The sequence below is a fragment of the Pleurodeles waltl genome, chromosome 4_1 (genome assembly GCF_031143425.1).
Source record: "Pleurodeles waltl isolate 20211129_DDA chromosome 4_1, aPleWal1.hap1.20221129, whole genome shotgun sequence".
Classification (NCBI taxonomy): domain Eukaryota; kingdom Metazoa; phylum Chordata; class Amphibia; order Caudata; family Salamandridae; genus Pleurodeles; species Pleurodeles waltl.
Window position 1 is genome coordinate 606,946,435 of NC_090442.1, and position 25,929 is coordinate 606,972,363.

General features: G+C 44.2%; 1 protein-coding gene across 1 annotated transcript in view; it reads right to left on the reverse strand.

The window, feature by feature from the left end:
• Positions 1 to 25,929, reverse strand: part of UTP20 (UTP20 small subunit processome component) — a 966,235-nt gene that overhangs the window by 67,449 nt on the left and 872,857 nt on the right. Inside the window, exons 54-56 of the mRNA XM_069229033.1 lie at positions 21,945 to 22,127; positions 6,568 to 6,699; positions 4,627 to 4,759 (exon numbers count right to left, since the gene is read on the reverse strand). Of these exons, the coding sequence (XP_069085134.1) occupies positions 4,627 to 4,759; positions 6,568 to 6,699; positions 21,945 to 22,127 (448 nt within the window). The remainder of the gene's footprint in view (positions 1 to 4,626; positions 4,760 to 6,567; positions 6,700 to 21,944; positions 22,128 to 25,929) is intronic.

Sequence of the window (25,929 nt, forward strand, 5' to 3'; positions counted from 1 at the left end):
AGAGCACCTCAGTTCTTGCAGTCAGTACAATCTTCTGCTCTAGTACTGGGACCTCGGGCGCGGCTCCATCAGTGCACCTCAGTTCTACCATGGAGAGCACCTCAGTCCACATACTCCAAGCCCTCAGCCGTGCCCATGCCAGAACTGCATACACGCTGTCTGCCAGAGCACCTTAGTTCTTACAGTCAGTACACTCTCCTGTTCCAGTACTAGGAACTCGGGTGCAGCTCCATCAGTGCACCTCAGTTCTACCCTGGAGAGGTCACTTCCTTTCTTATACTGGGACCCCACTCACATACAATTCCGTTACAGCAGCTCAATTCTAATAGTTAGTCTCACTGCCAAACCAATACTGGACCCAAAAGAGCAAAAAACAGCTCAGCCAGTGCACCTCATCTAACATTCAACGCCACTGTTGATGGGAACCACCACAGCTCTGCCAGAATCCAGCAATTCTAATATTCAGTGCACATTGCTTCTCAATACTAAGGCTCACACACATGCCCTTCAGGGCACCTCCCTTCTATGGTTGAGGCAAGTCCACTCCCATACTGGGCCCGACTCGCAGCTTCACCAAGGCACCTCCAGGCTAACACTCATCAACGCTGGCACACCAATACTAGGTTCCACATGTAGCTCCATTAACATACCTCACTTCTGACCTTGTGTGCCCATTACTATTCCAGTACTGCAGCCCACATACAACTCTGTCAGTGCACCTCAACCCTAACCTGCAGCGCCCCATTACTGCAATACCAGGAATTACACGGCACTCCGTTTCTTATTCCTCACCTGCTGCCTTTCTGTTATTCCAGCACTGGACCGGGACACAGCTCTGTCTATACTACCAATCCTGATCTGAACCACCCCAATACTGCTGTATTGGGATTCACAAGTAACTCCTCTAATGCACCTCCTTCTGTTCTGCAGTGCCCTCTGCTGTTACGCACTCTGACTTCTGTTTGAGCACGTGGGGGGAGCTTATTAAATTAAATTTTTGCTGCCATCTTTATTTGGGAGGGTCTGTTTCACCTATCTCAGTCCGTTCTTTCCTTTACTCTCAATGTTTTCTTTCTCCCCACTTGTTTCTTTCCAGCTGTTAAAATCCAAACGTTAACAGTTTTGGTCTTTCTTTCAACTGTTTATTTCTACTCCTCTTCCTTTTTTTAATTTCTCTCTTCCTCTTGCTACCTCCTCTTTCAAATTCGCAAAAACTTGGTTATTTATTTCCTTGTTTCGCTCCTCCCTTTTTTCTTCATCAGATGTTGATTCTGTCACTATTTTTTTTCTCTTCCCTTCATTCTTTCTTTGTCTTTTTTGCTGTTTCCCTTGACTCAGTATGCATCCTTTCACTTTTTTTTAATTTTTTTTTATGTCTTTCTTCCTCTCTCTGGCGTTTTTATTATCTTTATTTGTCAATTCACGTTTTACTATAAATCCCTCTTTTCCCCTCTGTATGTGGAAGCCACAAGTTAATTATCGGGACCCGAAGTGTCAAAGTGGTTTTCCAATTCTGTGTCTGTCGGAAATATGTCAGTACATACATGCCCTGGTTCTTCCGCTGCTGGTTTCTCTCACAATCTCTCTTTTTTTCTCTAATGTAAATTTTTCTTGATTTTCACATTTCTTTCATTATTTTTTCCTCTTTATCTTTCGTTTGCTAGCTTCTGTCCCTTTTTTCTTTTGTCTCACACATTTGCTCTATTTCTTCTTAGATGTGTTTTCATTTTCTCATTCTTTCTTTCCCTTCTTTCTTTCATTTCTTTGCAACCCCTTCTATTTCTTCCTTTTGTGTGTTGTACTTCTTTTGCTTCTCTTTTTATGTCCCATCCACTTTCTCTCCTGAGGCCTAGCTATCAATGGAGCAACAGGTGCAGTGGCACCAGGGCCAAGAGACCTATGGACCTCATTCAACTCTAATTACTGCTGTAATTTCCTACCGCAATTGCAGTCAACCATTTTCCTTTCTTACTGCAGGGCCCATGATACTGTTACTTCGCCACTTGTCCTCTCCATCCTTAGTCCCGATTTCCTCTTTCCTTTCACCCTTCAATCCGTCCCAAATGGTATTTTTGTTAAGGTGTTTTGAGCACTACACTCTTTCAAAAGTTTATTTCTGATAAAGGTTTCTATGATAATTGTATATGTTTTAAGAAAGAGGAAGAAGGTAAATGGAAACGGTTTAGGTAAATGCTGGGCCACTGGAATTATATGGCAGGATCTACGAAATTATGAGGCAGGGTTGACCAATTTATGTGGCAAGAAAAGTCCAGTTATTAATATACAATGCCAATAGTTCTAATGAAAGAAAATGCGAGGCCAAATGTACTGCATTATGCTTGTTGTATTTGTTCATTCTCTCTTACTATTTCAAAATGTGTTCTATCATTTTGTTCCCTCTTTTTTTGGAACCCAATACCTATTTTATGAACTTGTCTGAATGTTGAGAATTATTGAACCACACCTTATGTGGCAGCAGTCAGGTGTTTGGGGATTAAAAGGACAAAAATGTTTCTATCACATGACTAAAAGCACCTGATGCTGTAGACAAAGTCATGTTAATGGGACTGTCTAGGAGGAAGGTCACTTAATTCTGCGGAAACATTAGTCAAATAGAGAGCTGGTGCACATTTATATATGCAACAGGGTCACATGCCAGTATACTTTTAAAATACTGTCACCTTAATTTTAAACAATTAAACAGTTGTTTGTTTGTTCATTGTGAATACAGTTTCACATCATTACAGCACCAATCAGGCTTCCTGTTTGTTTTGTCACAAACTCTCCCACTTCCTGTGTCTGGTTCATTGCACCTATGTATTCAGTACATACGATACACATTTTATAAGTTTGCTTATGTTTAAACCACACCTTAGCAGTTCAAATGTCTTTTTCATTTAACAAAATTCTCACCTGATCACGTTGAATATCAACATTCTTTAAAGTGCACTATAAAGTGTGTCACAAAACTCTCTCCTCGTGGTCCTTTCTTTTGAAACATTAAATAGCACAAAGTGTTTTCCCAGGATTCACTTGTATCCAAGTGTCAACTTGTTCATACATATTTACCATATTCACCAAAACTAAAATCACTTATATAAAATAAACACATAATCCTTAGTGGACCTGGAAGGTTCTCACTGCTATGCACCAATGTCTGGCTTCAACAACAAAGTTTTCTTTCGTACTACACCCAGGTAACAGTGTTCAAATTGGATCTAACCGAAGACAAAATTCTGCTCCATGGCAATGAAGCTAGGTTATGCATTTATTCATTTAGGTTTTGGTTGGTCCATTGCTAGCTGAGTTGAAAATGTGTTTCTTTATGCTTCTATCGTGTTAATAGACCAAAAGTACCCATGAACAATAAAGTTGGAGGCATGCGGTTTCAAGTTGGACTGGAGAGCAGTGCTATGCTGAATGTGTTGGGAAAGAGATTGTAGCATATGTACAGCATGTTGATGCATTTTGATTGATGATAGCCAGGTAGAGGACTACATTAATCATCGCACTGTCCAGTAGACAGCATTTCTTCTAATGATGCAAACAGCAATCACATAATTAGATTATGCTTTTGCTGTTTGTAAGACACTGATCAGGGGCCTACCACAATTCTGGACTAGATGAAACCACTCTTTTTGGGCACTGCAAAGGGAATATGCAGACTGCAAAATGATGTTTGTTAATAAGTGAACAGCTGAGGAGCAAATACGACAGGTTTCAGTACAGCTGCTGCAAGAAAGCCTCTTTTAAACAGCAGTGCATTTGGAGTTTACTCCCGAGTCATCAGTGAGTTAGGTGGACAGTCTTTGTCACATCAATAGCAGCCTCTAAATATGAATCCGAGGGGAATTGAAAGGTGCCTTTACTTTCACATGAAGATAGTCATTGTGAGGCTTTACTCTTGATTGTAGGGCCAGAAGCCTTGTTGCTGGGTACCAGGTGTTTAAATAGGGGGCACTGTGCAGCACGAAGTACATCTGACAAATTAAGGGAGATCTGAAGAATAAGTGAAGGAATTATTATATTCTATTGAAGGGCCATAAGGAGTGACTAGTACACGTTATGCCCAGACCTCTGAGCAAACGCAAAATTGAACTTACCAAACATGTCATTTTCACACTGGAACTGGGACACTACAACTTTCTGTGCAGGTAGGCAATGGAGTGGACGGCGCTACGCTGTTTTAAGGTCAATGACCTTCAGCTAAACAAGTAGGGGTCAATGCCATGTCTTTTCGAATGTCTAAAGAGTGCAGTAGGTGAAAATGCAACTATTGCTGCATGCCAATTGACAGTTGTGAAATAAACAACACAGCCAAATTCATGGCACAACTTGGCATCCAAATCTAACCACCGCTGTTGTGATTACACTTTCAATAATGTTTGATTGCCCACTGATTCATTTGTTTTAGAACAGGGGCCTTAACACTTTAATTTCAAGGCCAGAGGTTCAGACTCTACTATATTTGCTTTGTAGAGTAGCAGATCGCTTAAAGTATTTGGTAAATTCTAGCCTTACAAGAATGTCCACAATTCTTTAAAAACACGGACAGGTGTACATTTACACATTTGGATAAAAAACAAAACAAAAAAACTGCACAAAGGAAACATTACAGGTACTTACACCATATCTTTTTCATGACTTCATGATGCTTGGATAATTGAGTAATGTTACAATCCTTTATAAGTTTGGTGATCAAAGTAAGGAAAGTAAAGAGCAGTCTGTCAGCAGCCTTCTCCTTGGTTTCTTTCTTTATCTGGAAATATAACAAGCAGGTAATTTCTGTTTCTACATATTGTGCATAGTTTCCTTTATCTTCACAGATTATCTCTACGTGAGTTCAGCAGTAGATAGCGAGTCTTTGTTGAACCTTAACGTCACAAGTACACAACCTGGCAGAGCTGACTCACCTTCTATCTTTCAATGGTCATAAAAGTGAGTTGGGAAACACTGTATAATACAAGGAATTCTGCAATCACTGTATAAATGCATATTTTAAATTTTCTTATTACAGGCGACTTCTGACATCTGCAGTCACCTTTAATAAAGAAATGACGTAGCTGTTCAACTTTAATAACTTATTACATTTAAGTTCTGATGTCACAATGCCTGCTGCAGTTACAGTTTAAAAAAAGAAATCTGGCTTTTTATTAATCTGCTGGTTTTCTACTTAAGCAGTAATAAGCTGAATTAGGTATTTAAGGCAACATGTTTATTTTTTGCACACTTTAGGAAAACATAGGAACAACTTCCTGATTGTTTCTACACACTCTGAACTACAGTGTTTTTTTTTAAGTCATCACCATTTTTTATGAGTATATTATTCTTTGGAGGGCCTGATCTTTTTTCCTTCCCTCTTCCAGCTCTCATCACATTACCTTTGGCAGGTGAAATGCAGCAACTATTTCCCATCTCAGCTCCCTCAACACTGAATTATAATTAGCACATACTTTGTTGTATTAAAATTGTAGGGCATACTGATAGCTACGATCAACCAGGAAAACCTGAAGTTATTTCTTGGGATCCAGATCTGACCTCTTCTACCTACCATTTCACGTTCAAGCCTAGGTTCACGCAATGAAAGTTTGATTTAAGAAAATACCTTATATGCTGGCCATTTCTATGCTGCCTTCTAACATGTAACTACCGAACAGAATGCAGTAGAACACTTACATTTGTATCAGAAATAAATGTAAGTCTCATGTGAGCTTTAGGTTCTGTATTGGCACCTGATGACAAACAGCATTAAGCTACAAATCTTTACAACACTAAACACCTGCATTCATCTAACACCCCCTTACCCCGACCTATAAAATCTGTGTTCGTGTTCATTTTGGGTCATGCTTTGCCTACCTAAATCTCAATATGTAGTTTTTATGGTCAACTCCCATTGCAGCAGCAAGGAAGGTTATTCCTTCAGTATTTATTAACCTAAGCTCAGGAACTCCCAAAACCTCAATAATATTATATTGCTTTCCTTCTACTATGTACCATCCGGAATCCCAATAACAGCTTAAATGCATCAAGAGACAGCAGACAAACACTGCAACAAGTGCTATAATCTAATTGCTGACTCACAACCAGGTCTATTTAAAACTACTTCACAACAATCAAGCATTAACATAAGTCAAATTCACTATATGCCGTTTCCAGGAGTCAAGTTCAAATGAGAAAAAAAAGCTGCAGGTTGGCACATAGACATCAGCCTGCTCTCTAAAACTGGGCCTCAAAGAGTGGACATGTGTATGCAATACTGTATGCTACAACAGTAAGCTGTTGGAGATTTCTCTCAACGTGCAAGGAGCAATAGAACTCTTAACATGGTAAATCATCCTCTTATTCTGCTGAATGCTAATGATTATACATTTTAATGCTAGTAACATAATGGTTCAAAAGCAAAGTTTAATTATAATGTACCATCATCAAAAAATATTTATAGAATTCCATAAGTTTAGATGTGGCAGCATAAAACTGCACCCATATCACTTTCCCAAATCCTTTGTCCATTCATTTGTGTTCTTCTAGATTACCCCTTAACATAGTTTACATGGAAACACTACTTACATTTTCAAATTTTGACGGATTAATTTCTTTTTCAATAAGTGAAAGAACAGCTCCAAGTCTTCTCTCAAATGCCACTCCTTCAGCTTCAACAAATAAACCACATGTCTGGGCCGCCAATCTTCTATGTGAGGGCTGTTGGTAAACATTATGAACACAATATAATGCTAGTACTTAATGCACAGTGAAATTAACTTTAAAAAGTTGATGATAGTGGTGTCGTTTATTGGTCAGAGCCATGTACTGTTGCTTGAACAGAGCTAAACATGGGCACAATTATGCAGTTCCTTTTGTTAAAGCTAATAGTTGAACAATAGGCCTTAATGTTCTACGGCACCAATGTTAACCGAATACTCTCTAGATCCTCAAACTAACCAATGTGGTTTAAAACAACAGACGGTCAACTTGTCTAAACCCTCAGTGAACCTTTCACACTAAAGAAACTAAACCAAGCTTTTTAGTGGCCGACATAGATCAGACATTCAAAATGGCCTAAAGGATTTATTTTAAAAGCGTGCCCTTTTAGTTACACATTTCTCAGAGTGACCTGTGTGTTTTAAATCTTTTGAGAGCTTCATTATTTAGAATTTCAAATAGACTAAAATGTAAGGCACCCACTGAGTGGCTTACAGGAGGATGTCTTATAAGGTGTTTATGGAGTTTCAAACCTCAGAGTATTTTAGTGCTAGATCTATATAGTAATCTGAGAGCCTTGAAACCTGTTATGTGCTAGTTTTCAAGTAGCCTACATTATCTCAACTCCAACAAGTGCCTTCAGGAGCATACTTACAGATGCACATTTCCATAGGCATTCAAAACACTCCGGAATAAGTGAGTTGCTTACAAGATCTTGCCCCTTAGAGTTGCCTAAGTGATGTTGATCCCTGCAGAACCCTAGACAAGATCTGCCCATCTGTTTATTTTATTTCAGAACAACAGTGCTGAAAATTTAGAAAAATCATTCTAGAAATTCAGTGTTAGAGGAAGGGGAGATGGGCATAGGGGCAGAGCGAACAGTGTTTTGCAGCTCTAATTTTATTTGTAGCTATCTATTTCACGAACCTCTCTCACCAATGCTTTCAGAAATGGCACATCAGAACATATCAGCAGGGTTAATTTGATAGTAATGTACAGTACCAGTAGCTATCTACAAAGGCCTGCCCATAATTTTAAAGGGTCTTTAAAATCACCTCTCTATAGGTATTCCATACGCACACAAAGGCATTGTCAATATGTTTTTGTAGGAAGGAGAAATTTTGTAAATAATTAAGTGCTCTGATTAGGAAAGTGCCCCCTTTTGACATGGTCACCCACACTTTGGTTAGGCAGCAAGCACTTCACAAAACAGCCAGCATCGTCCGAGGAGTGGTTCACCGAACTGCTGACCCCATGCCCCAACAATGCAGCAGCCACCAAGGAGGAGTTGCTCCATGCTCTCAGAAGTCAGCCCCATCTACCCAGCGAGTAACGAGACGCCAGACCCTCCAGGAGCACCACAGTACCAATACCAGGGGTACCGGACCCCTGGCAGCAGTCAACGTGTGTCCAGCCCACAACGGATTGTGAACTTTGCTGCATCTCTCTCATCATTCACAGCTTGGGAGATGATAGCACAGACCTCCTCCAGTATCGGCTGCAGGACTTGCGCAACCTTCTCCTACAAAGAGTGGGTATAGCGGCCCAAAAGACTTGAAGTGTTCACAGACCGCAGCAAGAGACTGGAGGAGGAAAATAACTTATTGCCAAACTGTTCCAGCCTTTTGGATTCCCTGTCCGGGGGTGTGGAAGAGAATGCACTTGAAGAAAATGAAGCCTGGATAACAAGACTCTCAGACGTGGGATGTTGGGACAGGAATTTAGGGCCGTTCAGAGCGGGCCAATGACGGCATGCAATAGTCCTATTCACAGGAGCCCCTGTGTTGGGTTTGGACCAGGTACCCAAAAGGACATCAGTGAGGGCTTCATTAAATGGCAAACGGGGTTCTGAAGTAGAAGCCCCAGGCTGAAGCACCTCCGTCAGGAAATCAGACCTGACCTCAACAGTGGGAAGCTCAAGACCAAGGCCCTTAGCTGCCCTACTGACCACCATACCATAAGTCGCTCCCTCCGCCTTAGCCACGGTAGGAGGAGACAGCATGCCTGCATCAGGTGAAGTATCCAGACCACTGGTGTTGCACAATTCCTGAGCCCAGTCCATGGAAAGGTCCTCCTGATATATAAGGGTCCAGGGACCCCTCCAATCCCTCCCCCTATTCGTACCCATAAGAAAAAGGGTTCAAATCCGACGCCGCTCCGACTCAGAGACGTCGGGGATAACAATTGGGACGACGTCGGTAGTGGCCACTACCGACGTCGGGAGCATCAACAATCAACCCAGCGCTGGGGAAGGTCTCAAGGGTGCCACCGATGACCTTGGTGGCTGGAGCCTAAGTTGCCGGAGCGCAGACTCGAAGGCCCCTCATCCGAACCCCTTGGGCCCGAAGTCGCCGTATCTGGGTCGGACCGCCCAAAGATGAGGCGCATGGCCTCATAAAACTCTTTAAGCTGGGCGGGGGTCGCTTCGGCTCCAGGAAACACGGGGAAGTGCGGAGCCGACCCAGAAGCAGGCTCCGAGGATGGAGGCCTTGTGCGTGGAAGCTCCTCCTGCGTCACGTCAGCCGAGTGACGGGGCGAAGTCGGAGAGCGATGGGATCTCGTCGACTTCTTCTTTTTACCTTGACCCGAGGATTTGGAAGAAGAAGAGTGGTGATGGCTCTGCGACCGGTCACGAGACCTTCCTCTCCAGCGAGACCAGGACCTGCGCAAAGTCGAGTGCCGGGACACCATGAGCTTTAGGGACCCCTCCCTCAAAGCCTTAAGGTGCATGGCCCGGCACTTGGAGCACAACTTCGGGTCGTGGTCGCGCTCGAGACACCGCAGACAAACCCGATGAGGATCCGTCACCGACATCATACGATGACAGTCCTCGCAAGGCTTGAAACTGGTCTTCGGGGACATCCTCGACACACCAAATTTCTCACAAAAACTCGACAAAACGGTCGAAGTCGGTCAAAAATAGACCAGGGTAGCTCTTCTCCAGATCAGCACGTGGCGCGGAAAGAAAATAACTGACGTTACTGCGCGAAGGCGGCGTCTATATACTACTCCCGACGTCATCACAGCGATGACGCCACCTGTAAGGAAATGCCTCCTTGGCATGGTTGCCCCCTGACTTTTTGCCTTTGCTGATGCTATGTTTACAATTGAAAGTGTGCTGAGGCCTGCTAACCAGGCCCCAGCACCAGTGTTCTTTCCCTAACCTGTACTTTTGTATCCACAATTGGCAGACCCTGGCATCCAGATAAGTCCCTTGTAACTGGTACTTCTAGTACCAAGGGCCCTGATGCCAAGGAAGGTCTCTAAGGGCTGCAGCATGTCTTATGCCACCCTGGAGACCTCTCACTCAGCACAGACACACTGCTTGCCAGCTTGTGTGTGCTAGTGAGGACAAAACGAGTAAGTCGACATGGCACTCCCCTCAGGGTGCCATGCCAGCCTCTCACTGCCTATGCCAGTATAGGTCAGTCACCCCTCTAGCAGGCCTTACAGCCCTAAGGCAGGGTGCACTATACCATAGGTGAGGGTACCAGTGCATGAGCACTGTGCCCCTACAGTGTCTAAGCAAAACCTTAGACATTGTAAGTGCAGGGTAGCCATAAGAGTATTTGGTCTGGGAGTCTGTTTTGCACGAACTCCACAGCACCATAATGGCTACACTGAAAACTGGGAAGTTTGGTATCAAACTTCTCAGCACAATAAATGCACACTGATGCCAGTGTACATTTTATTGCAAAATACACCCCAGAGGGCACCTTAGAGGTGCCCCCTGAAACTTAACCGACTGTCTGTGTAGGCTGACTAGTTCCAGCAGCCTGCCACACTAGAGACATGTTGCTGGCCCCATGGGGAGAGTGCCTTTGTCACTCTGAGGCCAGTAACAAAGCCTGCACTGGGTGGAGATGCTAACACCTCCCCCAGGCAGGAGCTGTAACACCTGGCGGTGAGCCTCAAAGGCTCACCCCTTTGTCACAGCACCGCAGGACACTCCCGCTAGTGGAGTTGCCCGCCCCCTCCGGCCCCGGCCCCCACTTTTGGCGGCAAGGCCGGAGAAAATAATGAGAATAACAAGGAGGAGTCACTGGCCAGTCAGGACAGCCCCTAAGGTGTCCTGAGCTGAGGTGACTAACTTTTAGAAATCCTCCATCTTGCAGATGGAGGATTCCCCCAATAGGGTTAGGATTGTGACCCCCTCCCCTTGGGAGGAGGCACAAAGAGGGTGTACCCACCCTCAGGGCTAGTAGCCATTGGCTACTAACCCCCCAGACCTAAACACGCCCTTAAATTTAGTATTTAAGGGCTACCCTGAACCCTAGAAAATTAGATTCCTGCAACAACAAGAAGAAGGACTGCCTAGCTGAAAACCCCTGCAGAGGAAGACCAGAAGACAACTACTGCCTTGGCTCCAGAAACTCACCGGCCTGTCTCCTGCCTTCCAAAGAACTCTGCTCCAGCGACGCCTTCCAAAGGGACCAGCGACCTCTGAATCCTCTGAGGACTGCCCTGCTTCGACGACGACAAGAAACTCCAGAGGACAGCGGACCTGCTCCAAAAAGACTGCAACTTTATCCAAAGGAGCAGCTTCAAAGAACCCTGCAATCTCCCCGCAAGAAGCGTGAGACTTGCAACACTGCACCCGGCGACCCCGACTCGGCTGGTGGAGAACCAACACCTCAGGGAGGACCCCCGGACTACTCTACGACTGTGAGTACCAAAACCTGCCCCCCCTGAGTCCCCACAGCGCCGCCTGCAGAGGGAATCCCGAGGCTTCCCCTGACCGCGACTCTCTGAAACCTAAGTCCCGACGCCTGGAAAAGACCCTGCACCCGCAGCCCCCAGGACCTGAAGGACCGGACTTTCACTGCAGAAGTGACCCCCAGGAGTCCCTCTCCCTTGCCCAAGTGGAGGTTTCCCCGAGGAAGCCCCCCTTGCCTGCCTGCAGCGCTGAAGAGATCCCTTGATCTCTCATTGACTTCCATTGCGAACCCGATGCTTGTTCTAACACTGCACCCGGCCGCCCCCGCGCCGCTGAGGGTGAAATTTCTGTGTGGGCTTGTGTCCCCCCCCGGTGCCCTACAAAACCCCCCTGGTCTGCCCTCCGAAGACGCGGGTACTTACCTGCAAGCAGACCGGAACCGGGGCACCCCCCTCTCTCCATTGAAGCCTATGCGTTTTGGGCACCACTTTGAACTCTGCACCTGACCGGCCCTGAGCTGCTGGTGTGGTAACTTTGGGGTTGCTCTGAACCCCCAACGGTGGGCTACCTTGGACCAAGAACTGAACCCTGTAAGTGTCGTACTTACCTGGTAAAACTAACAAAAACTTACCTCCCCCAGGAACTGTGAAAATTGCACTAAGTGTCCACTTTTGAAATAGCTATTTGTGAATAACTTGAAAAGTATACATGCAATTGAAATGATTCAAAGTTCCTAATGTACTTACCTGCAATACCTTTCAAACAAGATATTACATGTTAAATTTGAACCTGTGGTTCTTAAAATAAACTAAGAAAATATATTTTTCTATACAAAACCTATTGGCTGGATTTGTCTCTGAGTGTGTGTACCTCATTTATTGTCTATGTGTATGTACAACAAATGCTTAACACTACTCCTTGAATAAGCCTACTGCTCGACCACACTACCACAAAATAGAGCATTAGTATTATCTATTTTTACCACTATTTTACCTCTAAGGGGAACCCTTGGACTCTGTGCATGCTATTCCTTACTTTGAAATAGCACATACAGAGCCAACTTCCTACACCACCGCCGCCCGCGGAATCGACTGTTGCAACCTACCGACGCGCAAGGGTATTGCTCGAAGAAAAATCTCCGGATCCAGTCTGACACTTGGGGGAAATTCTAAGGTAAGGAATCTGCAACTAGAAGTCTCTATCAGATAAATAGTTCAATACTGTTTTTTCCCTTACGTCCTTAAGCCCTTTTTTATACACCACTGTGAGCATCTCTTCTATTTGTTCCCGTAACATTTTGTTGTAGTTGGTCTGCTTGCTTCTCTTATTTTCCGCAGCCTCAAATAACCAAATTCTAAGTCTTTGGGAGCCATGCTGTTAAGTTTAAAGCTTCAGGTTCTGGGAAAATTACTTTATCCTTTTCCAATGAAAACATGTTCTGTATCCTTGATAACTTTAGATAGTTTCCATGTGCTAATTCTACTACATCCGAGAACCATGTTTCTTCTGCCCACTGTGAAGCAATTAAGATTAGAGTTATCAGACCCCTTCTGCATTTGCTGATTACTGTATGTAACAGAGGAATATGGGGAAAAGCGTATGCAAATGCCCCTGAACAATCTATCGAAAGTACATTGTCCAAGATTGGCCTTGTGGTTGGCTGGAGGTGAAGCCTTGGCATTTTCCATTCTTTTGAGTCGCAAACAGATCTATTGTCAGCCTTCCCCATTTGTGAAAGATATTTTGTACAACCTTCTGGTTCAGTTCCCATTTGTGAGAGCGTGAGGCTTGTCTGCTCAGTCTGTCCGCTTCGATACTGATCTTCCCTGGGAGATGTATGGCTTGCAAAATTATTTTCCTCTGTATAGCCCATTTTCATATTTGATGAGCTATATTTGGTAAGGGTGGCGACTGAATCCCTCCCTGTTTATGTAAAACATTCCTGTTGTATTGTTTGTTTGAATTAATATTGTTTTCCACACAAGTTTTGTAAGGAAATGCCTCCTTGGCATGGTTACCCCCTGACTTTTTGCCTTTGCTGATGCTAAGTTTTGATTTGAAAGTGTGCTGAGGCCTGCTAACCAGGCCCCAGCACCAGTGTTCTTTCCCTAACCTGTACTTTTGTTTCCACAACTGGCACACCCTGGCATCCAGGTAAGTCCCTTGTAACTGGTACCCCTGGTACCAAGGGCCCTGATGCCAGGGAAGGTCTCTAAGGGATGCAGCATATCTTATGCCACCCTGGGGACCCCTCACTCAGCACAGACACACTGCTTGCCAGCTTGTGTGTGCTGGTGAGGACAAAACGAGTAAGTCGACATGGCACTCCCCTCAGGGTGCCATGCCAACCTCACACTGCCTATGCAGTATAAGTCATCCCTCTAGCAGGCCTTACAGCCCTAAAGCAGGGTGCACTATACTATAGGTGAGGGCACCTGTGCATGAGCACTGTGCCCCTACAGTGTCTAAGCAAAACCTTAGACATTGTAAGTGCAGGGTAGCCATAAGAGTATATGGTCTGGGAGTCTGTCATGCACGAACTCCACAGCACCATAATGGCTACACTGAAAACTGTGAAGTTTGGTATCAAACTTCTCAGCACAATAAATGCACACTGATGCCAGTGTACATTTTATTGTAACATACACCCCAGAGGGCACCTTAGAGGTGCCCCCTGAAACCTTAACCGACTACCGGTGTAGGCTGACTCGTTTTAGCAGCTTGCCACACTCCAGACTTGTTGCTGGCCACATGGGGAGAGTGTCTTTGTCACTCTGTGTCTAGTAACAAAGCCTGTACTGGGTGGATTGGCTTATCAGCTCCCCCTGCAGGAACTGTAACAACTGGCGGAGAGCCTCAAAGGCTCTCCCCCTTTGTTACAGCACCCCAGGGCACTCCAGCTAGTGGAGTTGCCCGCCCCCTCCGGCCACGGCCCCACTTTTGGCAGCAAGGCCGGAGGAGATAATGAGAAAAACAAGGAGGAGTCACTGGCCAGTCAGGACAGCCCCAAAGGTGTCCTGAGCTGAGGTGACTCTGACTTTTAGAAATCCTCCATCTTGCAGATGGAGGATTCCCCCAATAGGGATAGGAATGTGCCCCCCTCCCCTTGGGAGGAGGCACAAATAGGGTGTACTCACCCTCAGGGCTAGTAGCCATTGGCTACTAACCCCCAGACCTAAACACGCCCTTAAATTTAGTATTTAAGGGCTCCCCAGAACCTACGAACTCAGATTCCTGCAACCTAAGAAGAAGAGGACTGCTAAGCTGAGAAACCCTGCAGAGAAGACGGAGACACCAACTGCTTTGGCCCCAGCTCTACCGGCCTGTCTCCCCACTTCTAAAGACACTGCTCCAGCTACGCTCTCCCCAGGGACCAGCGACCTCTGAAGCCTCAGAGGACTGCCCTGCATCTAGAAGGACCACGAACTCCCGAGGACAGCGGCTCTGTTCACCCAAGACTGCAACTTTGTAACAAAGGAGCAACTTTAAAACAACTTGCGTTTCCCGCCGGAAGCGTGAGACATGACACTCTGCACCCGACGCCCCCGGCTCGACTTGTGGAGAACAATCACTTCAGGGAGGACACCCCAGTGACTGCGAGACCGTGAGTAGCCAGAGTTGCCCCCCCTGAGCCCCCACAGCGACGCCTGCAGAGGGAATCCCGAGGCTCCCCCTGACCGTGACTGCCTGCTTCTCAGAACCCGACGCCTGGCAGGGACACTGCACCTGCAGCCCCCAGGACCTGAAGGATCCGAACTCCAGTGCAGGAGTGACCCCCCAGGAGGCCCTCTCCCTTGCCCAGGTGGTGGCTACCCCGAGGAGCCCCCCCCCTTGCCTGCATCGCTGAAGAGACCCCTTGGTCTCCCATTGAAACCTATTGAAAACCCGACGCGTGTTTGCACACTGCACCCGGCTGCCCCCATGCTGCTGAGGGTGTACTTTCTGTGTGGACTTGTGTCCGCCCCGGTGCCCTACTAAACCCCCCTGGTCTGCCCTCCGAAGACACGGGTACTTACCTGCTGGCAGACTGGAACCGGGGCACCCCCTTCTCCATTGAAGCCTATGCGTTTTGGGCACCACTTTCACCTCTGCACCTAACCGGCCCTGAGCTGCTGGTGTGGTAACTTTGGGGTTGCTCTGAACCCCCAACGGTGGGCTACCTTGGACCCAAACTTGAACCCCGTAGGTGGTTTACTTACCTGCAAAAACTAACAAACTCTTACTCCCCCCAGGAACTGTTGAAAATTGCACTGTCTAGTTTTAAAATAGCTATATGTGATTTATGTGACAACTGTATATGCTATTTTGCTAATTCAAAGTTCCTAAGGTACCTACCTGCAATACCTTTCATTTGAAGTATTACATGTAAATCTTGAACCTGTGGTTCTTAAAATAAACTAAGAAAATATTTTTTTCTATACAAAAACCTATAGGCCTGGAATTGTCTCTGAGTGTGTGTTCCTCATTTATTGCTTGTGTGTGTGCAACAAATGCTTAACACTATTCCTTTGATAAGCCTACTGCTCGACCACACTACCACAAAATAGAACATTAGTATGATCTCTTTTTGCCACTATCTTACCTCTAAGGGGAACCCTTGGACTCTGTGCATACTATTCCTTACTTTGAAATAGTGCATACAGAGCCAACTTCCTACAAGTTGTCAATGAAAAGAGTTCAGAGCTAGAAAGACTGTCTTCAGCTCCATTATGTTGATGTGTTGCACTGCATGCTGTTCCTTCCATATCCCTCGAACATTGAGTGAGCCTATGCAAGCTCCACAGCCTATATGTGAGGCGTCTGTGGTTATCGTCACAGCTGGAGATGGCTGTGCAAAAGTTCTTCCATGTGTAATATTTGTTCTGTTCAAACACTATTTCCTATTCTACTCTCTGCGTGACAATCACTAGACATTTTTAACTCCCGGATGCCTGTGACCATTTTGAAGCCATTCCTGGATTGGTCTCAAGTGAAAAGTTGCATATGGAATTAGAGGGATGCATGATGCCATTTTCCCCAGTATTTTCCCTACTGTCCACGCTGTCAGAGCTTGTCCCTTCTGGTAGCAGTGTATTCTGTTAGTAATGATTGAATTCTCTTCTAGCTGGGGTATACCTTGCCCTGCTTGGTGTTGATTCTTGCTCCCAAGGACACTCTCTCTTGTTCTGGTACCGGTGAGGTCTTTTCTATATTAAATGTGAAATCTAGTGTGTAAAGAGTCCCTCCATTACTTCATGGATGTCCTGTTTGAATTTATTGTAAGAGTTTGCTCTTACTAACTGGTCGTCGAGGTATGGGTATATGCGTATACCCCTCTTTCTCAAGTGAGCTGCTAGTGCCGCCAGACATTCTGTAAACATTCTAGGTGCTGATTTTATCCCAAACGCCAGAACTGTGATCTGGTATTGTGTGTTGTTTACCACAAACGTTAGGTATTCTTGTGCTTTCCATTCACTGGAAAATGCAAGTAGGCATCTTTTAGGACTATTGTTGCCTTTTAATCTCTTTGCTGTAGCTGGGGTATGACTTTCAGAAAGGTTGTCATTTTGATTTTTTGAGTTTTTCTAAACTTGTTGATGAACCAAAATTAGACTTAATGTACCGTCCACCTTTCGGATTAAGAAATATGTTGAATAGTTTCCGTTGTTGATTTCTGGCTTTGTGACCTGTTTGATTGCTTGCATGCCCAGTTATTCCTTTTTTTGAGGAAAAGAGTTGCTTTTTCCCTGGAATTGACTTTTGTCCTTGGTCCTTTTGTTGGTGGAAATTTAGTTAGCTCTATGCAATAACCAAATTGGATTCTGCTTAGTATCCATTTTCTGAAGTTATCTTTCTCCACTTGTCAAGAACGTTTTTTTTTTATCCACCCACAGGTGTTTTGTATTGGGATTTGTAGTGTTTGTTAACGAGTCACGAATTTAAGGGGGTAGAACCTCTGTGTTGTTTCACTCTTCCTCTAAAGGGCCGATGTCCTTGCGGCTATTAACAGCCTTGTTGAGACGATGCAGATTGGTTGCTGCTTTGGAAGGTTTGGTGTGAACTTCCCACCTGGAAACTCCCTCTATAAGATTGTTTCCTTGGTGGAAATGTGCGTATTTGCATGGCATCACGGAATTGGAGAGGCCCCATAGACTTTGCTGTTTTATTGTCTTTTTTCAACTGATTAAGACTTTCATTTACGGTGCTCCCAAATAACTGCTCTCAGTTGAAGGAGGTGTTTAGGATGTTTGCCTGGACGTCCTCTTTAAATACCAAACTTCTTAGCCATGACTGAAGTCTTAAGGTTACTCCCATCATCATTTGTCTACTTGATGTATCTGCTGCATCTAAGGCTGGTTTTAAGCATGAGTTCGTGTTGCTTTTATCGCTTTCAGCCATGTGGGCAGCCCTCTTCTTATGCTGCACGGGGAGGTGTTTTATGAGTTCCCCCATTACTTCCCTGTGCTGGTGTGTGTGTCTATAGTAGCGCAATGGAGTTTGCAATCCTCCAATGGTTTGCAGCCCTGCGTTCTACTCTGCAGCCCATGAGCTCCATTCTTTTGCTCTCCTTGTCTGGTGGAGGGCCCAACGTTAAGGGAATGTGTTACATTAGTCCGGAGGCAGTACAGGTTGAAGAGGTATACCAAATTTGTATTTATTAGCTTTAATAAGTTACATCACTGTAGACATCTCAGCCATCCTCTCAACCCAGCACATCCCCTTTGAATACTAACATTCTTAATGGAACTCAGCCGGACCTGAGTTCCACTGTAGAGTTTTAAAATTCCCCAACATGTTTCTATTTAAAGTGTGTTAACATGTATATATAACACAATGTTTGCTCTCTTTCTGGCTGAAGATGTTATTATTGAATCTGCAGGGACCGTTTCCTTGATGTAAGCGGGAACTTTTAATGAGTAAGTATTTGTACTTTTTCCAACTCTTGGAGTGACAGCTCTGCATGTGGCTTGGACTAGGGGGTCATGGTTTCTGCAACAGGTATTTTTTGATAATTCACCTGTGAAACAGGATGTTGGCTGGAAAAAGAGCATACACCTGCTTTTGCTGGCTAAACGTATTGTGGCTGTTGGACAAAAAGTTTGTTGACTGAGAACTGAAAAACAAACAAACTTTCAAACGAGTAACAGGCCAGCCTCCTCAACATGCACAATATGGGAAGCATTTAAAGTGGTGGTTAAGGAGCAGAGCCAATGTCTATCTCCACACAAAAGAGAACAAGGGGAAAAGGTAGTATTGCCAGAGAAAAGAATACTTGAGCTCAACAAAAATGTATATAGTCAGTGGAGGTAACATGACCTTGCAGTAGCTTGGGATGAACAAAACCTTAGGGAACTTGCAGTAGATTGAGCTACAATAACTTGGATGGTATCCTACAGGAGAGTGTACAAACTTGGTTATAAACCTGGTAAGTTCCTAGGACTGGCTAACATGAAGGCCAAACCTAGAACCATGCCAGGCACCCAAAATGACACTAGAACATTTAAAACAGCCAAGTGGGATTGCAGAGGTATTTGTAGGTTATGGTCTCCCTCCAAGGCTTGCTTTCTGCCAGAGAAGGAATGATTGTCCCCACTGGTGAGGGTTCTCCGGTTCCCTCACCAACGCAGATTGCAATAAAGCGTAAAGGAAGGCTCTGCATAGGATTGGTTGGGAAGGCTGGCTGACACAGGAAATATCATTGTGGTATGGTTTATATTTGTTGCACACACCAAGGTTGGAGGAATTCAGGAAGTACGATCTCACAGGGATCACCCACCTAGGCAACATCTGGGAAGGAAATGCCATAAAATCCTTTGCCACATTACAGAAAGAGTATGATCGACACAGAACACAATTTTTGAAATACAATAAGTTGAAGTACGCCTTTGAGACCTACAAACATAAATTGGCAGAATCCCCAGAATTTAGCATTGAAGTTCATTTAACTGCTGCAACTGTGGTCCCGAGTGGCATATCCAGGTTATATCGTTCTCTTATAGCTAATTCCACATATAACGGATTATAATTAAAAGCAAAATGGGAGCAACACTTGGGCTCTTTGGATGAGGCAGACTGGAGGGATGCACTATTGGTGTTCCATGAATTGCAAAGCTCAGCTAGCAGGAGTCAGTTTATATACCTGCATAGAACTTACCTTACACCCCTGTACTCTGGAAGATGGGTCAGGTGCACTTGCCAAGCTGCACTAGATGTGTGGTACACACTGGGGATTTTACTCATATGCTTTGGTAATGCCCACAGACTGAAAATAAAGGGGCAGAGGTATTATTCACACACAATCTACCATTCTAAATAACCTGTGTCATTCTCATATAAAATGATACTGTTTGGAGGGAAGGAGGAAGTGGGAGGGTCAAGGGGTGAGCAGTCCCTGGTGTGCACGGACACACCTCTCGCTAAAAGAGATATTGCGTATTCTGGAGGTCAGAGACAGCCCCAGCACAATCTGCCTGTAAGAGGGAGACTGACTGGTGTTGCAAATTAAAAGAACCAATTTACCAGTACAGAGGATGTCCAAGTAAGTACAAAACAAACGCGAGGCATGGTGGGATCACTTTTAATTGAACATAATTTAATGTATGGCTACAGCTTTAAATTTCTTTGGAGTTATTTGTGTTACAATAACTGTTTAACATTAAAAAATTGTAGTTTTTGTGTAAGATGTTACACTGTGCTTTTGTTTGTTGCTGTTGTCCAAATTTAATCAAACGAATTCAGCAACAAAAAAAATAATCAAGCCACCCCTAGCATAATAATGGCACTCCCTGGTACACAGTTGCCTATTCATGGCATACTGTTGGCTTCATTGCCATTATGGTGCCTAGCAAACAAAATGGGATTGTGGCATAGTAGTAGCCATCCATTGTATACTGTAGGCATCCTTGGTATCATAATGGCTAATTCTGCATGTAATGGTGCTGCATGTGGAAGAGAGATAGACAAAGTCCTTGTGAGGCAGTTGCACATGTAAGTAATTGATACAAATGACAAGCTGATGTATACGGACCAAAATCAAAAGCAAGCTTGGTTTGTGTGAATTTATGGGTATACTTAAAAAAAGCATGTATTTGACAGCAAACCGTGTTTGGTTTTAGAAAAAGATGAGCTGATACTTGTAGAAAAGTCAAATTTCCAATGTATAGTTATTAATGCTGAATGATAATTTTTAAAATGTTGGGGAGACATAGAACATTGTATATTATTGGTTCCAGAGTAACTTGCAGCTATGGCTGTTATTTCTTTACTCAGATTGGAGATTTGCATAGTTCTAAAGTTTCCCTAGCATTACTGATGATAACCCTGGCTGATACACAGGTGTGGTTACTACTGGTAATCTTGCTTAGGCTGGTCATAATGTAATATTCCCAGATGTGCTCACTACTGTAACACAAATAACATTAGTGGATAGTAATACGAGGTGGTTTACATTTATTAGATGTATCATTTTGTGGAGAAAAGGGTGGAGACCCTGCTCTAGATACATTGTTGAGTTTAGTCTAAAATACAGCCATTAAGTGTCTTTATGCCCCAAATGATCTACTGGACAGTATCTGCTTCAGAACAGCGCACTGAAGGGGTCATTTTGATATACTGAATTAGCAAAAGGAGTTGCTGTTGAAGGAGTAGCAGCCCTTTGCAGACACCACTGCATGCCTGCATCTTCCTCATAACGTCTGCACCACGACACTGTCAAGAACATCTGATTTCACTGACCTTACGTCTATGTGCAGGCACAGTATTACTGTTGGAATATGGTCACATTAAACATGCAAAAAGTGATGGGAGGATTCTTGCAGTAAGTCTAACCACTGGCAATTGCTTAGGGTAGCATTCCAACTGATCATTTTTTTGCCAACCATGCCACCTCAGATTAGACCCAGACATCTGCAAATCATTCTTGACCCTGCTCCGAACTGCCAGGCTCTCTCCTAACCAGAACACAAGCAACCCAAGGCCGGTTTTCCCTGATTGGGGCTTCTCAGTCAGGTGTAGCTTGATTCCAGTGGCATAGTAAGCAAGGTACCCACATCTGGATATACCCTTAGGGTGGTAAATAAAACACACAAAAGGTGACCCACAGGTAAGCACTGGCAATCACTCGGGGAAGCATTCTAATGCACCACTCTTTTGCCCACCATGTCACCTCAGATTAGACCCAGCCATATGCAAATTAGTCTGAACTACCAAGCCAGGTCCTCTCCAAACCGGAAGACAGCAACCCAAGACTGGTTTTTCCCTGATTGTGACTCTTCAGTTTTGTGTAGCCTGGTTCTAGTGGCTGGACTGTTCCCATGTGAAGGATAGTCAAGGCTGATTTCCATACGGCTGGGTCCAAACTGAGGTGGCATGATGAGCAACACAATGATGGGTTGGGATGCTACCCAAAGCGATTGCTAGTGGTTAGGCAAAGTGCAAGCATCCCTCTCATCAACATTTGAGTGCTTGAATATGGTCACAGTCAGGTGCCAGCAATGAAAGCCTGAAAATGACTGGAGCAACAAACATAGGTTTATCCAAACAGCAAACTAATTAAAATAGAATTATGCCATCATGCATATCACTTGCTTGATTCCTAGGCATAGTGTACCTTTTTATTACTGAACCAGGTTGTAACTAGAGAGAACATCAAGTCTTGATTTTCTGTGTTGATTTTGCAGAGTAAAGATTTGATTGCCAGGGATGCCATTTTCTTGCACTTAGCAGAGTCATCGTTTATCATCATTAGTGCAAGGGGAACAAAAAACACTCCACAGTACTGGTGAAGAAGATGCTGAAAATAGAAAACAGACAATAGGACTTTAAAAACAACATAACTATACATGGAAAGATAGACAGATAAACTAAGAGTGCTTGTGAAAGCACTACAGATGTATTTTTTTTATGCTCGGAGGTAGCACTAATACATACATTTTACACCTGAAAGTAGATTATAGTTTGAATATACACAAGACAAACCAGGTGAGGTTAGAATATCACCATCATTATAGCAGGAATTTATTAAGGGATATATTTTTTCTTTTATTAATTCCTAGTTAATTGGAGGATAACACTACTAATAAAATTACTAAAAGGGGAAGGTTCACCTAAAATAATAAAAAGGCAACCTGGTGCCAGCCTCAATGCAGTAGCCACATTCCTACCGATGTTGAAGTCTACAGGGGCTCTCAAAGAGGCATATTTTTTTAAACCTGGCAGACTCCACCAACTGTAGCCACATTTTTGTTAAACATGTTTTAAAAATAGGCATAACCATCTACTGTCTTGCATATGCCATACAGTATCCACGTCATACTTAGGAATCCTGTAGATCCTGTTTTTCTTTCCTCCCTCCCTCCCCAACTTTTCTTCCTGTGTCTGGTTCATTGACAATGGCGCTATTTTGTTCTTGTGGTTCTGTCGTGTCCGTGGCTATATTTTGGAGGGTCCCCATCTGAGCCACATTTTCTTCCATTTTTTAGGGCATACCAATTCCTTAGCAGGAATTCACGAGTCCATATCTTTTTTCCAGGCTTCAACCTCCAGCATCCTCCTCATCCCCCAGAGTCGAACAATATTCTGTTTCACTACGCTCTGTTCCAAAACTGTTCATATCTTCTGGTTCTGCAGGGTCTCCATCCTCACCCCATATTCATCGTTTCACTTCTGTAGTTAAGCTGGTCCCTCCCGCTTGATTCATATGGTGTAATTTCTTGTCAGTATCATTAAATTATTGTACAGGCCCATACTATATGACAGAATATACCCTCTTGTCCGCATCCTTGCATACATAGGCTAGAAGAGGCCCTTCCCATTGTTATTAGTGTTATCTTTAGAGTAATTAGAAAAATGTAGTATTCTAAGCTGAAACAGGTGGAAACCAGATTTAATAGCAGCTTCCTTCAGGCCCCCAAGTGCCTATTCCCATTCCTCATCTTCAATGGTCCCTGTGTTGCTTTGCAATTTGGACCTTAGCTCAGAGTTGTTTTTTATTTTTCTATACTTCAAGGACGTGGCTTTCCTGGACATGGGATCTCCCAGTACTCTGTCTTCCAGAGAGGTGGATTCCGCTAGTATTGTATCTCGTGTTATGAGGGCTAGCAAGGCGTGCCAAACCTGTAAGCAAAGGAATGTCTCTCTAGGTGCCATTCAATATGGCGCGGGACTACAATACCACATAGCACACATGGGAATCAGCCCGTTCGATTTGCTAGAATCTGTTTCGATTATCTCTAATGATACTAATCATGGATTCTTGCTGATGATTAGCATTAGCCTTGAAAAAGCCCCAGGTGAACCAACCACTAGAGGGCGAAACACGCGTCGGCTGTCCAGTCATCAACTTATATCTTCAACTTTCAAGGCCTAAAAGAGTACCAATAAATATACCGGGATATATTTTTCTGACTTGGAGCATTAATTTCACATTATAACCAGATTAAAATACTTGAATCTTGACAATTAAGTGGGTTCTCAACCTTTATTACTATATAGTCCTTCTCTAAGTCTGCTAAAGGCACCTCCCCCTTTCCATGGTTCTCCAGGTGTGGAAATACCCACCAAATCCCACGCAATGAATTCCTGCAACCCTTTCAAGGATCCCAAGACTGCAGCATCCCATAGCGGGAGTCATCTGTGTGAGGGTATCTCGCCATCCGAGGTAATGTGTCCCTCTTTCCATAGCTTAATAACCGTGCATGTGTGAGTGGTAGAGTAGGCGGAGTTTGTCTCCCTTATAGTGCAGCCGAATATCCTGTGTGCCCCAGCACAAATCTGTCCATTTGTAACACCGGCCCTCCTGGGCCGCGAAGGCCCAGTTGTTCACTGTCACGAGTTGTGCTGCCCAGTAATATTTCTGGATATCCGACAAGGCAACATTGCCATCCCACCAGCTGATACTTAACTTGGACATAGTGATTCGTGCTGTGCACTGTGCCACAGTAAAGTTCGAATTTCCACCTCTAACTTCACTAATATGTGAGCGTTGCGGATTCCGTCCTTTATTGGAGAGGAGTCAGCCATTTGTTACAGCCTGGCGCATGTCTCTGGTTAACTGCTGCGCTCTTTGGCCGCTCACAAATTAAATATCTTTTTATTATTAAGTCAATCTGTTCTGGACATTCTTTCTTCTCCATATGTGTTTCAAGCTCCTCCTTCCGGTTACTGTATTGCAAGGCTAGATTGGTCTCGGTAAGAGTGTGGGGGGATCGCTGTCATATATAGAGACACCATGAAGGGTACATTTTCTCCCTATGAGGTTGCATATTGAGAAAGCGTTTTTTATGTTGACTCTCACTCATACCTTTCCTTTTTCAGGCATCCTATAGTATAGGGTGCTGGGACCATACACTTAATTTTTTCAGACCTTTCTGGATATGGCTGCTGACTTAGCTGTAAATAGGGCCAATTTTACTATACTTAGGGACATTAATATACATTTTAAAGCAAACAACAATGCAGCCTCTGAGAAGTTGTCATTGGATTTAAAGTCCTTGCAATTAAAGCAATTAGTAAAGGGACCTACCCATAAAAAAAGGCCACACTCTTGACTTAGTGTTCAGTAATACAGACTTCTTCCAGGTGCAGACTCCCATTGCCTTAACCTGGTCAGACCATTTTTTGCTCAGACAGTTGAACCAGCTCTTTTAATCTTGCCTCTGTGTACTAGGTAGGAACGTTGTTGGTCTAAGTTAAATTTTGAAAACTGGTCAGCTGTCTTACAGAATACAAAACCTGATTTAACTGACACAGTCACTTAATGCACTCTTTGTTTTACTGAATGGATCACAATATTATGGGACCAGGTCCTTCCCATTACGAGCTATTAGACCACGGTAGGAAAATGGCCCTTGCTGCAGTTACCCCTCCCCGCCCGCACACACAATTTTTGCCTGATATTGATGCTGACTTGACAGTGTGTGCTGGGACCCTGCTAACCAGGCCCCAGCACCAGTGTTCTTTCACAAAAAATGTACCATTGTTTCCACAATTGGCACACCCCTGGCACACAGATAAGTCCTTTGTAAAAGGTACCAGTGGTACCAAGGGCCCTGTGACCAGGGAAGGTCCCTAAGGGCTGCAGCATGTGTTGTACCACCCAAAGGGACCGCTCAACTATCACATGCACACTTCCATTACAGGTTGTGTGTGTTGGTGGAGAGAAAAAGGCAAAGTCGACATGGCATCAGCCTCAAGATGCCATGCACACAAAACACTGCCTGTAGCATAGGTAAGTCACCCCTCTAGCAGGCCTTAAAGCCCAAAGTCAGGGTGCACTCTAAAAGAGGTGAGGGGTTAGCTGCATGAGCAATATGCCCCTACAGTGTCTAAGTCCATTTGTAGACATTGTAAGTACAGTGTGGCCACATCAGGTATATTGTCTGGGAGTTTGTCAAAACGAACTCCACACTTCCATAATGGCTACACTGAATACTGGGAAGTTTGGTATCATACTTCTCAGAATAATAAACCCACACTGATGCCAGTGTTGGATTTATTTAAAAATGCACACAGAGGGCATCTTAGATATGCCTCCTGTATCTTACCCAACCCTTCAGTGCAGGACTGAAAAGTCTGTGCCAGCCTGCCACTGAGAC